General features: G+C 49.8%; 1 protein-coding gene across 1 annotated transcript; it reads left to right on the top strand.

The window, feature by feature from the left end:
* Positions 1 to 10,669: 10,669 nt before the first annotated feature.
* LOC120675046 (calcium-transporting ATPase 1, endoplasmic reticulum-type-like) lies at positions 10,670 to 15,902 on the top strand. Its single transcript, XM_039956137.1, has 8 exons — positions 10,670 to 12,061; positions 12,677 to 12,743; positions 12,854 to 12,975; positions 13,218 to 13,496; positions 13,588 to 13,965; positions 14,388 to 14,497; positions 14,663 to 14,891; positions 15,019 to 15,902. The coding sequence occupies exons 1-8, from the start codon at positions 10,670 to 10,672 to the stop codon at positions 15,589 to 15,591; spliced, it is 3,150 nt and encodes a 1,049-aa protein (XP_039812071.1). The 3' UTR covers positions 15,592 to 15,902.
* Positions 15,903 to 16,566: the final 664 nt, after the last annotated feature.

The raw sequence follows: 16,566 nt of genomic DNA on the forward strand, positions 1-16,566 counted from the left end.
CAAGTGAAAGTTCTTTGAAAATGATTGTGAAATGCTAACACACATGCACATGGTGTTGTTCACGTGGTGGTGTTGGCACATTTGCAAAGGAGAAAGAGTTGGAGTTGATGTTTATCAATTTGGGGAAGCAAGAAAGGCTTTTCGGTGTTCTTCGGAGATTAGGTTGGCTCTTGGAGTGAAATACTGTTTTGATCCATTGTGTTTTGGATCAAATATTCAGTTGGGTTGTGTAGCCCTCTGAATAACCTTTCCATAGAGTCCAAGATCACCAAGTTTGGACATTGGAGCTAAGAGTTATGACCGTTTTACCGAGATACATTTCTGCTGGAAATAGACCTGCGGACGGTCCGCTCTTTGGGGGCGGACGGTCCGCCGTTATCTCGGATGAGCTCGAACAGAACCTTTTTTGGCTCTGTTGGTGGTCCAAAATGAACTGTGGACCGTCCGGTCCATGGGGGCGGACGGTCCGCCTTTAAAAGCTGAAACGGGCGCAGAAACTTGTTAGTTCTGTCTTGGGTGTCCAAATTGTACCACGAACGGTCCGGCCCTTTGGGGCAGACAGTCCGCCTCCTACTGAAAATTCTGGGACAGAAACACTGCGGTTTCTGTGTGTGCTCACTTTTTGAACAGCGGACAGTCCGCCGGTCACTTCCAGATTTAGTCAGAGACGTTTGCAAATCGGTTGGTTCGAAGTTTTGAACCGCGGACGGTCCGCCCCAGGGGTGCGGACAGTCCGCCCGGGGCTCTAACGGTCGATTCTGACACATAATCATTGCAGTTCTAGCCGTTGGTTTTGAATGGCGGATTGTCCGGTCTCTGTGAGGCGGACAGTCCAAGAAAGCTCTGTTTTCACGGGATTTGAGTGTAACGGCTAGTTTGGGGCCTCCCTCTATAAATAGAGGGTGTGGCCGGCCATTTGAGGTTGCTGAGCACCTTGGGGACTTGGTGTCCATGTGTGAAAGTGCTTGAGAGCCCTCTACTCACTCTAACTTGATAGTAATCATCCGATCGAGTGAGAGAGCGATTCTAGTGCGATTGCTTTGAGAGATTGCATCGAGTGGCACTAGGTGATCGTGTTGCAAGCCCGTGTGCTTGTTACTCTTGGAGGTTGCCACCTCCTAGACGGCTTGGTGGCAAGAGGCTCTGTTGAAGCCCGCAAGAAGATTGTGCGGTGCTCCGGAGAAGAGATTGTGAGGGGTATTGTGCTCACCCCGCGGGAGCCGCGAAGAGCAACTCTAGTTGAGCGAGACGTGAAGAGCAACAAGTGGTTCGGCCGGATCATGTGCTAAAGCTCGGTGTGGGCACTCCACGTGGGAGAGTGTGACTTGAGAGTCACCACTAGCAAGAGGATCGGCGGCAACCTTGGAGCTTGTCTCAACGGGGATTAGCTTGGTGGCAACCAAGTGAACCTCGAGATAAAAATCACCGTGTCAATTTTGTCTACTCTTCTTGATGGTTTGCATTCTCCAAATCACAAGCCTTGTATTTACATTCATATATATCTTGTGCTTGTGTAGTTGCTCTCTAGTGATTAGTTAGCTTGTGTAGCTTGCTAATCATATTCTTGCTTGTGTAGCTAGAAGTAGAGATCCTAGTGTAACTAGTTAGCTTGTGTAGTTTAATTAGTTGCTCTTGCTTAGATTGTGTAGCTAAGCAAGTTGAGCTCTTGGGTTTGGATTGTGTATCCTTGTCCTTGAGCATCTAATGAGCTTAGGTTTGGCTTTGTGCTTTTGCTCATTAGAATTGTGTAGGAGCTCCCCTTGTTTGTGAATTACTAGTGCTTAGGCTTGTGTGGCTTGGCATTAGAATTGTTAGGAGAGCTCTTGCTAGCTTGGCACTCCATTTGCTTTGTGTAGGATCTTTTTGGAGGTGCCTTAGAGTCATAGTTAGAGGGGTGAAGTCTTGGCTAAGCGAATAGTTTCAATTCCGCATAAGTTTCGGTTAGCCGGCGCAATTAGTTTTAGAAAGGACTATTCACCCCCCTCTAGTCCGCCATCTCGACCCTACAGTCTTGTACTATTCGGATTGCCATGTGGCCAACCTTGCTGTTGCCTCATCAGCTTCCTTTGTTCAACTCTTCTACGATGATCTGCATCGGACCTCGCATACTTCTCTACTTCAGTGTACAGGAGAGATGTGAGGCTAGCTGGCTCGGTAGTAGCCCGGCAATGCACTTCTCTATTGTTGCCTTTTCTGAGAAGTTTGGTGTCTGCACTTTCTTCTGAACGAACCTTCGGAGGTAGTCAGGTAGAGGCTCCCGGTCCATCTGGAAGCATTGGAATTCTTCTGCAGAGGTTATGGCTACTTTCTTGAAGACTTGGAAGTCTTGCTTTAGCCTGTCCCTGAGGTGGAACCAGCATGTAATTGACAGTGGGGGGAGGTAGGAGTACCATGTTGCGACTGGACCCTCGCAAGCCATGATAAACGATTTGGCCATGATGGGGTCATCTCCTCCGGCCGAGGCTATTGTTGTCTCGTAAGTCATGAGGAACTGGGTTGGATCCACAGAGCCATTGTACTTTGGCAACTGTGTGGGCTTGTAGCCGAAGGGCCAGGGTGTGAGCTGAAGCTGTGGGGATAGCGGTGAAGGTGGATCGAAGGGAGAGTTTGGTCGGTAATGCTGCTCTTGATATTGGTTTTGCTCCTAGCGAAGGTTGTTGATTTGGGCATGATGGGAAGCTTCTATTTGACCTGCATCTTGGTGACTCTCGCAAGCCTTTTGGAGTTGCTCAACCTCGGATTGCATCTTGGCAAGCTTGTGTCTGGCCTCGGCCAGCTTCTTTGCCTGTGTTACTGCCCGTTACTTTGTTGCCAGCTGAGCATTGAGGTTGGCTTTTTGCCTCTCGAGGGCCTAGAGCTTGAGAGCAGTTTGTGTGTATTCATCTTTCTGCTCGGGTTGTGTGTCGTCATCCTCGGTGAACTCTGTGTCTTGGTTGATCAATGCGGCCTTGTTCTTCTCTTGACCAGGACGCTGCACCTGGACTTGCATGTCTGCTCCAGTGGTTTGGGCAAGGTTTGTCTCTAGGGGAACAACAGTTTGGACTACGACGGTGTGGAGGTTTGAAGTTTCTGCCTTGGTGGTGGGTTGGTTGGTGTTCTTTCTCTTTGTGGGAGCCATTGGGATTGTTTCTCGAACTGGAACATGGTGGGCGCCACTGTTGAGATCTTCGCACCCGAAGATTGCAAAGATACCAAACAGACAAAGGAAACTAAATACTCAGAGACCTTCAGATAATAACTCAGAGAGCTTTTTCTAATGATCAAAAAGTTGTTATAGTGTAGAAAGCTGGGGGTATTTATACCCGCAACCCTCGCGGTACATTTACATCCTTGCCCATACATTTCACCTTATATCAGCACTTTCGGAGCCCCTAACTAGTTTTTTCTCGCTTAGCAGTTGAAGAGTCGTTTACGTCACGTAAGCTCCTCCGAGTCATAATCGGCACGCTTCCGCCGGTCCTTCGAAGGTTCCTGGGGCTTGGGGGCGTTTCGTTCTTGGGGCCATGTCCTGTCAACTCGGGATCGGAGGTCGTTGGCGTCTTCAACCTTCGCTCACAGGTAGCAAGGGGACCTTCGATCGGACCCTCGCGAGAATGTACCTTCGGAAGAGACCTTCGACCTGTGAACCAACAGAAAGAGCGGCAGATGAGCCGAAGGTTATGGAATGGGTTAGTAGTAGTCGTTATTGCTCCTGTAACCTCCGGGTATGGCGCCTCCGGAGGTAGCGATCCCCAACACAACAGTAGTTAATTTCTGCTACTTATACCCCACAAGTACATGTGTGTGCACAATATTCCTAGCATGACTTTTTGCCCAGGAACACAAAATCCATAAACTAAACTTGTTTACAGATTTGCTGTCCGCACCTAGAAGCTATTATGTCATATACTTGGCCTGTCAGAACATAGAAATAGAGAGGGTGGACCTACAGAATATTATGCTGATTGTTATTGGTTCGTGGATCCAAAGGTAGCAGCCCGACCTGCTACGTAAATGGACTGCACCGTCACTGGAAGCGACAGGCGAACGGCCCTCTATCAGATGCTCGTGTTTGACCAGCCGATAGCACGAACCCTGAATAATCCTAGCTGCTGCAGAGCGCAGACCCCGCGAGGCGCGAGCAGAGAGTTTGGCTGACACGTCTCTGATCCTTTGCGTCACTGCGTGCATACCAGCGAATCGCATCGGCCGGGCAACCCAGAGCTACCAAGGTCAGACTATTATCGAACGGAATGACGGTGCCCAACCCGGGCAGGCACGAATGAGGGAGGTGCCAGAATGACGCCTCGGCAGCGGCAGAGCGAACATCAGCAGACAGCTCCCTGTCCTCAGCTCTGAACCTGACGAAGACAGATGATGTTCGGGCACCGCGTATCCCCCCCCCCCCCCCCCCCCCCCCAGGAAGTCGCTGCGTACCGCAACCACTCCGGCTGATGATCAGATGAACAGCATGACATATAACCTGCTGTAAGCAAGGCCGAAACACACTGGCCAGATCATCGGTTTGTTATAGTCAGTTTATAGTTTTTAGTGAACCAAGGAGCAGAAACGTGGAGATGAATGAGCACGAAGTTGACAATGGAGACGGCATCTATTTGGCGTGATGGTAGTACTTTGATACTTACAACGCTATGATGCGTTATATTACAAATGTATACATTTTGCTGCCATTCAAAATGCAAAAATAAGTGTAAGCAGGAGGAGGAGGCGAGATTAAAAAACTCGTGCTCCCACACAGGCTAATATACAACATGTTAGTACTTCATTCGTTTCAAACTGTAAATCGTGTGAACTTCGTACTAGGTGAAAGTTCTTTATTGGAAAATTCTGACCAAATTTATAAATAAAGAAATGTATAAATATCTCTAGTATCAAACTAGATTAGACCATATTTGGGTTAATTGGATTCATGCCATTACAATTATCCGAGTTCACTGAACTGCCATTACAATTCGTCATATTAGAATCATGCCATTACAATTTTACAACTCTACGAAGCATGCCACTACGTACCCCTTCGTTGTGTTTCTGAAAAATTTTGGACCAAAATATCCTTGGTCTTCTTCTTCCTCTAATCCCCTTCTCTCCTCCATCTCTCTCCATGGCGTTCGGATCTCCGATGGTCGCCCGATTGCTAGCTCTCGCGGAGGGGAGGTCGCGCTCTAGCACGGCCGTCGCAGCGAATGCCCACACGCTGCTGGGCACCCGAACCTCGCGCGCAGGCCGCTCTCCGTGCGTCGCTCCGGCGCCGGTGGCCCCGCCCTTGCGCGGCTGCGACGCCGCCGCGCGCCGCTCCCAAGCGACTGCGCCACGCAGTGTCCCAGCCCGCCCGCCCGCAGCCTCGCCGCCCTCGCGCACGCCATGCCCCGAGCATCGCGCCTGACCCGCCGCACGCTGCCTCGCTGGGGCGACGCCGCACACGCCCGCTACTTGGGCGCAGCGCATGGGTGAGCCGACTGGCATCCGCAGCAGCAACGTGGCCGACGCCTTCCCCTTCTTCAGCAGCTTGACGCTGCTCCCTTCACCGCCCTGCCAAGCAAACCAGCAAGCTCCCCCTCCACCCACCTGCTGCTGCTGCCGCCGCCGAGGCGAACCATCCAAAAACCCAAGCACCAGGCAGGAATCGCCGGCTGCGGGAGCAAGCAAAGCATCCCTACCCCAGCATCGGATCCGCGGCCTGTCCATGGCGGATCTGGAGGCGGCGGAGACGGCGTGGCCCCCCGGACCTACCTCCTGCTGCGCGCGCTGAATCAATACTCCCTGCGGAGGGGTCTGCTCATGGAGAGAGAGAGAGGAAGGGGAGAGGGGATGAGAGGAAGAAGAAAGATAGGGGTATTTTGGTCCATAAAATATAAGAAACACAGCGAAGAGTACGTAGTGGCATGTTTCGAAAAGTTATAAAATTATAGTGGCACAGTTTCAACATGACGAATTGTAATGACAGATCAGTGAACTCGGAGAATTATAATGGCATGATCCAATTAACTCTAAATATTTTCATAGTGCATTTATTGATACTATAGATGTTAATATCTATTAAAATTTGTTCGATTTCAAATAAATTTAACTTAGAGCAAAGCTAAAATCACCCATAATTTAGAATGGAGAAAGTACTTGCTAACTGCCACGAGCACATTCAGAACCACTATGCCACGAGCAAGTAGCGCGTATATTAAGGCACATTATTGATAGTTGGGCACCGTTGACACTGTCTACTCCTTCCGTTTCAAAATGTAGCATATGTTACCTTGCACATAAACCCTATACGGCTGATCAAACAGACAGCTTACGTGGGTTGTAACTTGTTATCAATGGTGAAACACCTGGCCAGACCGGTCTAGTCAGTCTCGTTTTCAATTTACTCTACCAGACAAATGAACGCAAATTGACAATAGAAATGTTGGTGTGCTAGTACGCACGACGTTAGGTGTATAATTTTGTATGTATGCTATGTGATGCGGTGCATTTATATTTAAGCAAAGATCTCGTTCAAAAATCAAAATGCATATGCCATCTAACTATCGCAAAAATCTGATTTTCAACCTTCAACTACGAAACCGGACAACATAGGCCATCTAACTGTCAAAACCGAGCAAATTTGAACCTTGTGGTGGTTTTGAAGATGGTTTTGTATTATCTAAAAAATTAAATAAATCTAATTAGATTTAAAAATCAAAACTAATTCACTTTAAATCAGAAAAATATGAAACTAGTACCAAAATTTTTCTAAAAATGTAAACTATCTATTATTACTCCATTTGAATCTTAGTTATTAAAAATAATAGGCATAACTGCAAGTAGCCAAATATTATGAACATAAAAAATTAGATCTGAATAGCTCACAAGTCATGTGACAATAGATAGATTACATTTTTATAAAACTTTTGATACCCATTTCATAATTTTTTGACTTACAATGAATTACTTATAAATTTTTAGTGTAAAATTGAATATTTTTAATTCTCACAAAATGGAAAACTACCTTCAAAACCACCCCAGGGGCCAAATTTGCCCGGCTTGACAGTTGGATGGCCTATGTTGTCCGGTTTTGTAGTTGAAGGTTGAAAATCGAACTTTTATGTTAGTTGGAGGGTATAAATCGGACTTTCCCCTTAAATTAATGTAAGCAGCAAGTGGAGATGAACTTCGAAAGCTACACGAAAGTACTGTGCTAGCTGCCTTTCAGCGCTTTTGCATGCACGGTGGCTAAGGATAGCTCTCTAGAAGGCCAAACGGGCGTGCCTTATGGCCGCAATGGAGGTGACACATATATGGTCCGACACGATAGATTTAGTACCAGTGCCAGCACAACACGATTATGGTGTCGTGCGTGGGCTAAAATTCTAGCACACGGTCCGGCACGGGCATAACACAATTAATGGCAGGCACGGTTCAACATGACCTACAAGCTTTTCATAAACACAGCCCATCTTCTCTGAACCCTAATCCCCATCTCTCACTCCCTCGAAGACATGAACCAGTTGTCTCTCTCTCACGCCTGATCTTTAAGTCTCTAAGCGAGGCACGATGCCGTCGCGCCCTCACCTTCCCAACCACTTCGTACTCCTCTTTCGCGCGCACTCTCCTGTTCCTCTCTCACGCGCCTGAGCCTCTTTCGCGCATGATGACATCGGGAACGGAAACGGGAACGGGAAAGTCGGACGAAAAAACAAAATCGATATTACAGGATATCGGGAACGGAATCCATCGGTCGGGAGCATGCCGATTACGATCGGAAATCGGTAACTCAAAATGGGAAAATGCATACAACCACTTCAAACATTTAACTCAGATAAAATAATTACAACTATGCATAAATAATATGGAAACAAGACTCGTATAACTAAGCAACACAGGTAAAGTGGATCACGAATTCACAATTCAGGTTGTAACACATGCACACAACAATTCACGTTTCCAACATAGCCAACACAGGCGATGACGACAAATACGGGAATTCCCGTGGGAATTTTCTCGGCTGAAAATGGAAACCGTGAAAACGGTCGGGAAAACACCCCAACCATTTCCGTTTCCGTTCCCGCCCGTTTTCCCGTTTTGTTTTCTCATTTTCCTGTTTTTCCCACGGAAACAGTTTACGGTCGGTTTAGACGGTAAACGGAGCCGGTCGGGACGGGATTTTCCTGTCCCGTTTTCAACCCTAATGATGAGACGACTCTGCTCCTTTTAATTGTATAAGATAAGGCTGTGTGATGACATTCAAGCCTGTAGATGGAACACACTAGAACAATAATATTATATTATTGTAATTTAAACGAACTCCAATATTATTAGAATATAAAAATACAACAATATTTTTATTGAATAAAAACTATTGCAGAAAAAAATCAGCTGCGACCCATATAAACCTTTCTACCGTAACAACGCACGAATATATTATTTACTAGCACACGATGTACAACTGTATCTCAAAAAAGAATGCAACTTTCACTTATAGCATTAATATTTTTGTTATAAAATAAGTGTCATTAGATTAATTATGTAATATATTTTATATTAAATCTATTTGGAAGCATAAACATTATTGATCTTTTATATAAATATAGTCAAACTTTAAATTATTTGACTCTTCGAAAAGAGGGAGTTGCATTTTTTGAGACGAGAGAGTAATAGTTTTGGCGTCACTAGGAAGACATAAGAGTATGCGTGTGTGTATCTGTCCCAGGATTTCAATATGCGAGCGTGTGATGAGAGCCCTGCTGCTGACATGTGCAAAACTGTCGGTCGCTTGACAAACTGCTGGCGGCCGGATGTAGCCTGAAGCTCTTGTCAACGAACTTAACAGCCCAACTTTTTTTTTTAAATAAAGGCAGGAGCACTGTCACATCATATAAGAAGAAGCATTTGTACATAACGTGTCGAAGCGAACACCATCACCACACGAACAACGCACGCAAATAACCACACAACAAAATACTATATCGCCACAATCTGGGAGAGGAGTCAAAAGTAAGTCATCGCAAACCGCGCCGTCATCACCAACGCTGTGCCACGCTAAAAGCCGCAACCCACTGCAAGCTCAAGAGGCCACCTGAACTCCTCCACCATGGGCTATCACCATCGAGCCGCACACACGATCGTCGATCTCTCTGCTCCGGCGTTGCTTCGGCAGAACACTCCTGTCGCAGCACCAATGAAACCACCATCCTGGCCACTCTGCGTGGGGGCCTCACCTCACCCACCGCCTCACACTCCTCTGCCAAGGACTCGGATACCTGAGACTGCTCTGAGAGCAATACCTCCACCCAGACGTCACCGAGATCACCACTGCACCAAGCGTGCCAACTCAAGGCTACACACCCAAGGCCCTCTGCGCCTCCCTGCCAACACGGACCAAGCGTACCACCACAGCCGCAACGCACAAGGCAACACAACCAGCCGACCACCACCACTGCCACAGATCGAGACGGGTCTCCAGATGCGGCGCCTCCAAGAAGGGCACGACGCCAATGACGCCATCGTCACACGTCCACAGCGGACTGGGATTTCACCCTGGGATCTCCGTGCTGCAAGGACATGGTAACCCTCAATGATGCCCCCAGCGGGGAAAGCGACGCCCCGAGGGCGCCGCCACCATTGCCACCAACGGTGGAGGCTTGCGCCTGGAAAACATCATTCCCGTTGCACGCCCTCGACCAATGACAGAAGCCTGCACCCCACCGCAACCACGACACCACAACCGGGAGAAACCCGGCACAGCCCGAGGCGCCACCACGGCACCACCAGCAAGCACTTGTCAGCCCCGACCCACCACCAAGGCGGCGCCGGACCAGCAACGCCGTCGAGGAGGAGAAGAAGGGCACCACCATCTTGCCGAAGCGCCTGTTGCCCGCACGCAGGACACCTCCAGCCCCACCAGCTCCTAGCCGACAAGGCCCGGAGCAGGCAGACCTAGCGGGTCCCGGCCGCAGCCATTGCCGGTGCCACTGCATTGGCCAGAGCCGTCGCCGGCTGCCAACTCCCTGCGCACTCCCACGCCGCCCGCCGCCGCAGGAGCCCACCCGCGCCAGCCACTGTCGCCGCCCCCTTCAGAATGCCAGCAGCCGCCCCCGCCACCCACCAGCGCGCCGGATCTGGATGCCCAAGCCTCCGCCGCCGCCAGGACGCCGGCGAGAGGCGCCCCGGGCGACCGGACGGCCACGCCCGCCCCAAGCCGCCGGAGGAAGGGGAGAGGGTGCCCGCCGCCGCCTTCACCGCGGCCGCGCGGCTTGCCGGCGGACCGCTCGGGCGGCGGCACGGCTGTGGGGGCGCGGGAGAAGCTGGGCGGCGGCAAGGGTTGGGCGCCGCCGCCGCCGCTCCGCCGCCCTCGTGGGAGGCGACGCGAGCGGCCGAAAGGGTCCAACAGCGCAACTTTGGTCAGAGGTAGTTTTGGCAACTATAGAGCTGATTATTGCTGCGAGATGCCGCATGCATGCATGCGCTTGTCGATGGCGGCGGCCCGAGTTCAGCTGTTACATCATCCTGCCAAGTCAAGGTGCAGAGGTGATCATCCTCGGCCTTGGCCATTTTTCCATGCCGAATATTTGTTCCAGTTCCAATGGCAACGCCTGCGTTAAAACCCCCAGCCGGCAGCGACGCGCTTCACAGGCACAAACCCAGGGCCCCCTTCCAATCCCTCACTCCCTCGCTGGCTACTCTAGCTGGTTCGCTCATGGGCAAGCACGCCCCCGCGGCGCCGCAGCAAACGCACGCGTTTCCCGCCTGGGCGCGGACGCCCGCCGCGTGCGAGGCGGCCTACGCCGTGTCGGCCGCGTGGGGCCTCTCGTCCGACGAGGCCGTCGCGCGCCGCGAGGCGTACGGCCCCAACGAGCTCGGCGAGCACCCGTCCCCGTCGCTCCTCTCGCTGCTCCTCGCCCAGTTCGACGACACCCTCGTCCGCGTCCTCCTCGCCGCGGCCGCCGTCTCCTTCGCGCTCGCCTACCTCGACGACGCGGCCTCGTCCTTCGTCGAGCCCCTCGTCATCTTCCTCATCCTGCTCGTGAATGCCGCCGTCGGCGCGTGGCAGGAGACCAGCGCCGAGCGCGCGCTCGCCGCGCTCAAGGAGATACAGTGCGAGCACGCCGCCGTGCGCCGCGACGGTGTGCTGGTGACCCGCGTCCCGGCGAGGGAGCTGGTGCCCGGGGACGTCGTCGAGCTCCGCGCCGGGGACAGGGTCCCCGCGGACGTGCGCGTGATGTCGCTCGTGTCTTCCACGCTGCGGGCGGAGCAGGCGTCGCTCACCGGGGAGAGCGAGGCGGTCAACAAGACCGCGCGCGCGGTAGCCGCGGAGGACGCGGAGATACAGGCCAAGGAGTGCATGCTGTTCGCCGGCACCACGGTGGCCAACGGGAGCTGCGTCGCCCTCGTAGTGGCCACCGGCATGGCCACAGAGATCGGCCGCATCCACAGCCAGATACACGACGCGTCGCAAGCCGACGACGACACGCCGCTCAAGCGCAAGCTCAACGAGTTCGGCGAGGCGCTCACCGCCATCATCGGCGCCATCTGCGCGCTCGTCTGGATCATCAACATCCGCTACTTCTTGACCTGGGAGTACGACGCCGGCAGCGGCAGGTGGTGGCGGCCCACGAGGGTGGGCTTCTCCTTCGAGCGCTGCGCCTACTACTTCAAGATCGCCGTGGCGCTCGCGGTGGCCGCGATCCCGGAGGGCCTCCCCACCGTGATCACCACGTGCCTCGGGCTCGGCACGCGCAAGATGGCGCACAAGAACGCGCTCGTGCGCAGGCTCCCCAGCGTGGAGACGCTGGGCTGCACCACCGTCATCTGCTCCGACAAGACGGGTACGCTCACCACGAACCAGATGTCCGCCGTGCGCCTGGTCGCAATGCCGAGTAAGGGAGGCGAGCAGCTGAGGAGCTTCCGTGTCGAGGGCACAACGTATGACCCAACGGACGGGCGCATCGACGGCTGGCCGGAGCCTGGCGCCATAGACGGGAACTTGGCGATGGTGGCGAGGATAGCCGCCGTCTGCAACGACGCCAGCATTTCGATGTCCGGGCACCATTATGTGGCTAGTGGAATGCCAACGGAAGCAGCTCTGAAGGTGAGAATTTCTGGTCTGTTTCTTACTACAAATTTGAATTAGCTGTTGAAATTTTCTTTGATTTTGTGGAGTTTGGACTTTGATTCACTGAAACTAAATATAGCAAAGTGAGTAAAAGTGCAAGCTAAATTTGAAATACCATCTAAACTGAACAAAATGGTCAAGCACGGACTATATAGTGACTTTGGAACCTAAAAGGGGAACCTTAGTCCAATGATATCGAAGAATATGTTCAAAAGTCTGCAGCTCAAATGCTTCACGATATTCTGTTTCAGTGGGGGCAAAGTGTAGCAGAAGCTGGTTCCTTAGCATCTATATATTGACATGTGATTAAACGCCAAGTTGCAATTTAGGTGAAAATCTGCAATCACTACTGATTAGTCGACTTAGACCACTAGATGAAATGTCGACTTAGACCACTAGATTGAGTTTATACAAATGCCAGACATCTATGTTCATGATTCATAAAATGAAGTTGAGTGACATATGATACTTCTGCTATAGTGTTTGATATCCAATGCTACTGTACACGTACTTGATTGATGCGTATTTACATGACAATTTGTGCAGTTTCTAATATTTATTTTCTGGTCTTGCTTTCTTCATTGAGAAAAGGTTTTGGTGGAGAAAATGGGACTCCCTGGTGATTCTGCGTCTTCTCTCAAATCTTCTGAATTAATGTGTACGAGAGCTACTCTTTAGTTTTCCTTTCCAATCTATTTGTAAGTCACATTGCTAGAATAAAGGACTAAGAATAACAATTTCTTCTTCTCCTCCTTTTATCAAAACCAGGTTGCTGCCAGTGGTGGAATCAAATTTATTGCAGGGTTGCAACTTTGGAATTTGACCGCACACGTAAGTCCATGGGAGTCATTGTTACATCACACTCAGGAAAGAATGCATTACTTGTCAAGGTACTAGTATCTCTTATGGCATTGTTTTTATCGGCTCATCTGACATAATGTACTGCAAATATATTCCAAAACGTCACCATATAAGTTATGAAAATGTAATTGGGATGTAGCTCTATCAATATTATAAGCCAGTATGACATTATTCACAGTAAAGCATTTGCCAATACATATGTGTATCAAATCCTGAAAAGCCACTAATATAAAATAGACTAAACTTAAGCATTGCAACACAACCATGACAGGGAGCCGTGGAGAATCTTTTGGAGAGGTGCACCTACATGCAACTGCTTGATGGCACTGTTGTAGAGATGGACGACACATCTAGAGGCCTCATTTTGGAATCGCTCCGGGAGATGTCAAGGAGTGCTTTGCGCTGCCTGGGCTTTGCATACAAGGATGAGACCCCAGAATTTGCCACCTATGACGGTGAAGAACATCCTGCTCACAAGCTTCTGCTTGATCATTCCAACTATTCATCCATTGAGAACAACCTAATCTTCGCTGGATTTGTTGGTCTAAGGGTGTGTTGAGTTACTATCTTCATTGTCATACAATTCACAATTCAGCAATCCTGCAAGACCTCTAATAGCATCCGATTTTTATATATGACAGGACCCACCGCGTGAAGAGGTTCCTGGAGCAATTGAGAAATGCAAAGCTGCAGGCATCCGTGTAATAGTGATAACTGGAGATAACAAGGAGACAGCTGAGGCTATCTGCCGGGAAATAGGAGTTTTCAGCAGGGATGAGGACCTCCGCGGCAAGAGCTTCACAGGGAGAGAGTTCATGTCGATAACTGATAAGAAATCTAAGCTGAGACAGCAAGGCGGGCTCTTGTTCTCCCGAGCTGAGCCAAAGCACAAGCAAGAGATCGTAAGGCTGCTAAAAGAAGATGGGGAGGTTGTTGCCATGACCGGAGATGGCGTTAACGATGCTCCTGCCCTGAAGCTGGCTGACATTGGCATAGCGATGGGCATCGCCGGCACCGAGGTACCTTTGATAATGCCTTTTCTCACAACCCTTCAGTTTAACAAACACTTGGTGGACCATGTCTGATGAAAGGAATTAAACTGACTCTTTTCATGTAGAAAGAAATATGCTTCAATTTGTTTTGTATATATTTCCTATGTCTTGTGGGCATCATCCATTGTGCCAAATCTGTTATTGTTCTGATAACGAATGAAAACAGAAGAAAAAAAATTAGGTGATTTTTTATTAAAAAGAAATAAGTTCAGAATCTCTCGCTAGCCTTTACTGACTGCAGTATATATGCGCCCAATATTTAGTGCTAAAATAAATATTGTAAAAAAAATATCAGTTAACGTCCCTCGGCCATTTTTTTTAGTTTCATGGTGCACTTCATCACTTTATATCACTCGAAATCAAAGCTCAAAAGAAAATTTTATTTCCAGGTTGCTAAGGAAGCATCTGATATGGTACTAGCAGATGACAATTTCAAAACAATTGTCGCAGCTGTTGGTGAAGGAAGATCTATCTACAACAACATGAAAGCATTCATAAGGTTTTCAGCATCATCGAGTCCTGGTTCTCGTTAAAAGTTGTACCTTCAAGTTGCTATATCTTAACATGTCATTATTTTTTTGTATGACTAAATCAAAACAATTGCTTGTATACATATAAAATAGCATGTAGATTGTTCACTTACTATCAGGAGCTGTTGTTGCAGATACATGATCTCATCAAACATCGGTGAGGTGGCCTCCATATTCCTTACAGCTGCCTTGGGTATTCCAGAAGGGCTCATTCCTGTTCAGCTTCTATGGGTTAACCTTGTCACTGATGGCCCACCAGCCACTGCACTGGGGTTTAACCCCCCAGATAAGGATATCATGAAGAAACCTCCACGACGAAGTGAGGATTCCCTGATCAGTGCGTGGGTCTTATTCCGCTACATGGTATGTGCTTCCAGTCTTCCACTACCACCTGAAACCTGTAGGACAGTAGCACAAATCTGAGAAGGCTGAAATTGCTAAAACTTGTAGCGAGGATTCACAGTAACCTGAATTCTTGTCTGATGAGCAGGTCATTGGGCTCTATGTTGGTGTGGCAACTGTTGGTGCATTTGTCGTCTGGTACACACACGGATCTTTCCTGGGGATAAATCTTGGCGCTGACGGCCATACTCTTGTGACATATAGCCAGCTCTCGAACTGGGGCCAGTGCTCCTCCTGGGAGGGCTTCAAGGCAGAACCGTTCATCGCAGGGGATCGTGTGTTCTCCTTTGACGCCAATCCCTGTGACTACTTCACCGAGGGAAAGGTGAAGGCCACGACGATCTCCCTCTCCGTGCTGGTCGCCATCGAGATGTTCAACTCCCTGAACGCGCTGTCTGACGATGCAAGCCTACTGACCATGCCCCCTTGGGTCAACCCATGGCTCCTCCTGGCCATGTCACTGTCGTTCGGTCTGCACTTCTTGATCCTGTATACACCGCTCTTCGCGTCAGCGTTCGGTATCGTGCCCCTGAGCTTCAATGAGTGGATACTGGTCATGGTCGTGGCGTTTCCGGTGATCATCATCGATGAGGTCCTCAAACTCGTGCGGCGGTGCATGCTTCGCCTAGGTAGACCGTCCATGAAGCTCAAGGCCGACTGAACCTCCCCCCTGAACTCTGAATATGTGCTGAAACGGGTAAAGGTAGACATTAAATTTGATCAGAGTATGGCAGGAAAGCTAAAGTACAACAATATGTGTACATATTGGTCTACCATGTGCATAAGTAATTACCACAAGTCGCTTCCAAGCAGTCCTCCATGTAACCCAAATTGCTGAGATGCCTTTTTTTTCACCATTATTTGCCTTATGACACCCTGCAGATGGAAAATATTTCCTAGGTCTGATGATCACTTAGGTCTGCTGACCGACCCAGTAGCAGGGATGGAGAACACAGGCGCCCGTTGGCACGGTGGCCAAACAAACAACCGGACCGGGGGGGGGGGGGGGGGGGCGGTACCGGAGCCGGAGCAAGGGTGGACGGTGTGCTGGCGCACGGCGGACTCCGATGGATCGACTGGATGGAAGTGGATGCAAGCGGCTGGTCTGGAAGTGTCTCCCCTGTCAGTCTGCTGTCCGCTCTATATTTGTCCTCTCATATGTTGTTCAGATTGAGGTATGAAGAGTATCAGAAAGGCAGAAACTTGCTTTCAGAAAGCCCGGCTAATGGAACCCCACAACCAGAGTCTACCAGATCATTGAAACGCGGGCGTTATCAATTAGTCATATAGAAAATATCAAGATAAATATTACCTGAAAGCCAACAGCCTACACTATAACAGAACCTGATGATCACCCAATATCTTTATTCAGAACCAATTCAGGGAAGGAACCAAGCAAAGGAGCAGGATAGCTCACGCTTGGCCTGCTGCTTACAGGGCCAGATGGATTAAGCGAATTACAGCACGCATCAACAAGTACGCTGAGTTGCTCACAAGATGCTTCTACGGGGTTCTCATTTGGTTACCCAACCACGCATAAAAATCTAAGAAGCCGGATAGTGACGCTGATCCACGAACAAGCACGCAGCTCTTCTGAAGAAGAGCAACTCTAACAGATTGATTTTTCTCTTTTTTT

This window comes from Panicum virgatum, chromosome 5N (genome assembly GCF_016808335.1).
Source record: "Panicum virgatum strain AP13 chromosome 5N, P.virgatum_v5, whole genome shotgun sequence".
In the NCBI taxonomy this organism is placed as follows: domain Eukaryota; kingdom Viridiplantae; phylum Streptophyta; class Magnoliopsida; order Poales; family Poaceae; genus Panicum; species Panicum virgatum.

Bases quoted from the DNA above. Each gene is read 5' to 3' on its own strand.
- LOC120675046 (XM_039956137.1), top strand. From the start codon at position 10,670: ATGGGCAAGCACGCCCCCGCGGCGCCGCAGCAAACGCACGCGTTTCCC. The intron at 12,062-12,676 runs GTGAGAATTTCT...CATTGAGAAAAG, and splicing joins CAACGGAAGCAGCTCTGAAG to GTTTTGGTGGAGAAAATGGG. The intron at 14,892-15,018 runs GTATGTGCTTCC...TCTGATGAGCAG, and splicing joins GGGTCTTATTCCGCTACATG to GTCATTGGGCTCTATGTTGG.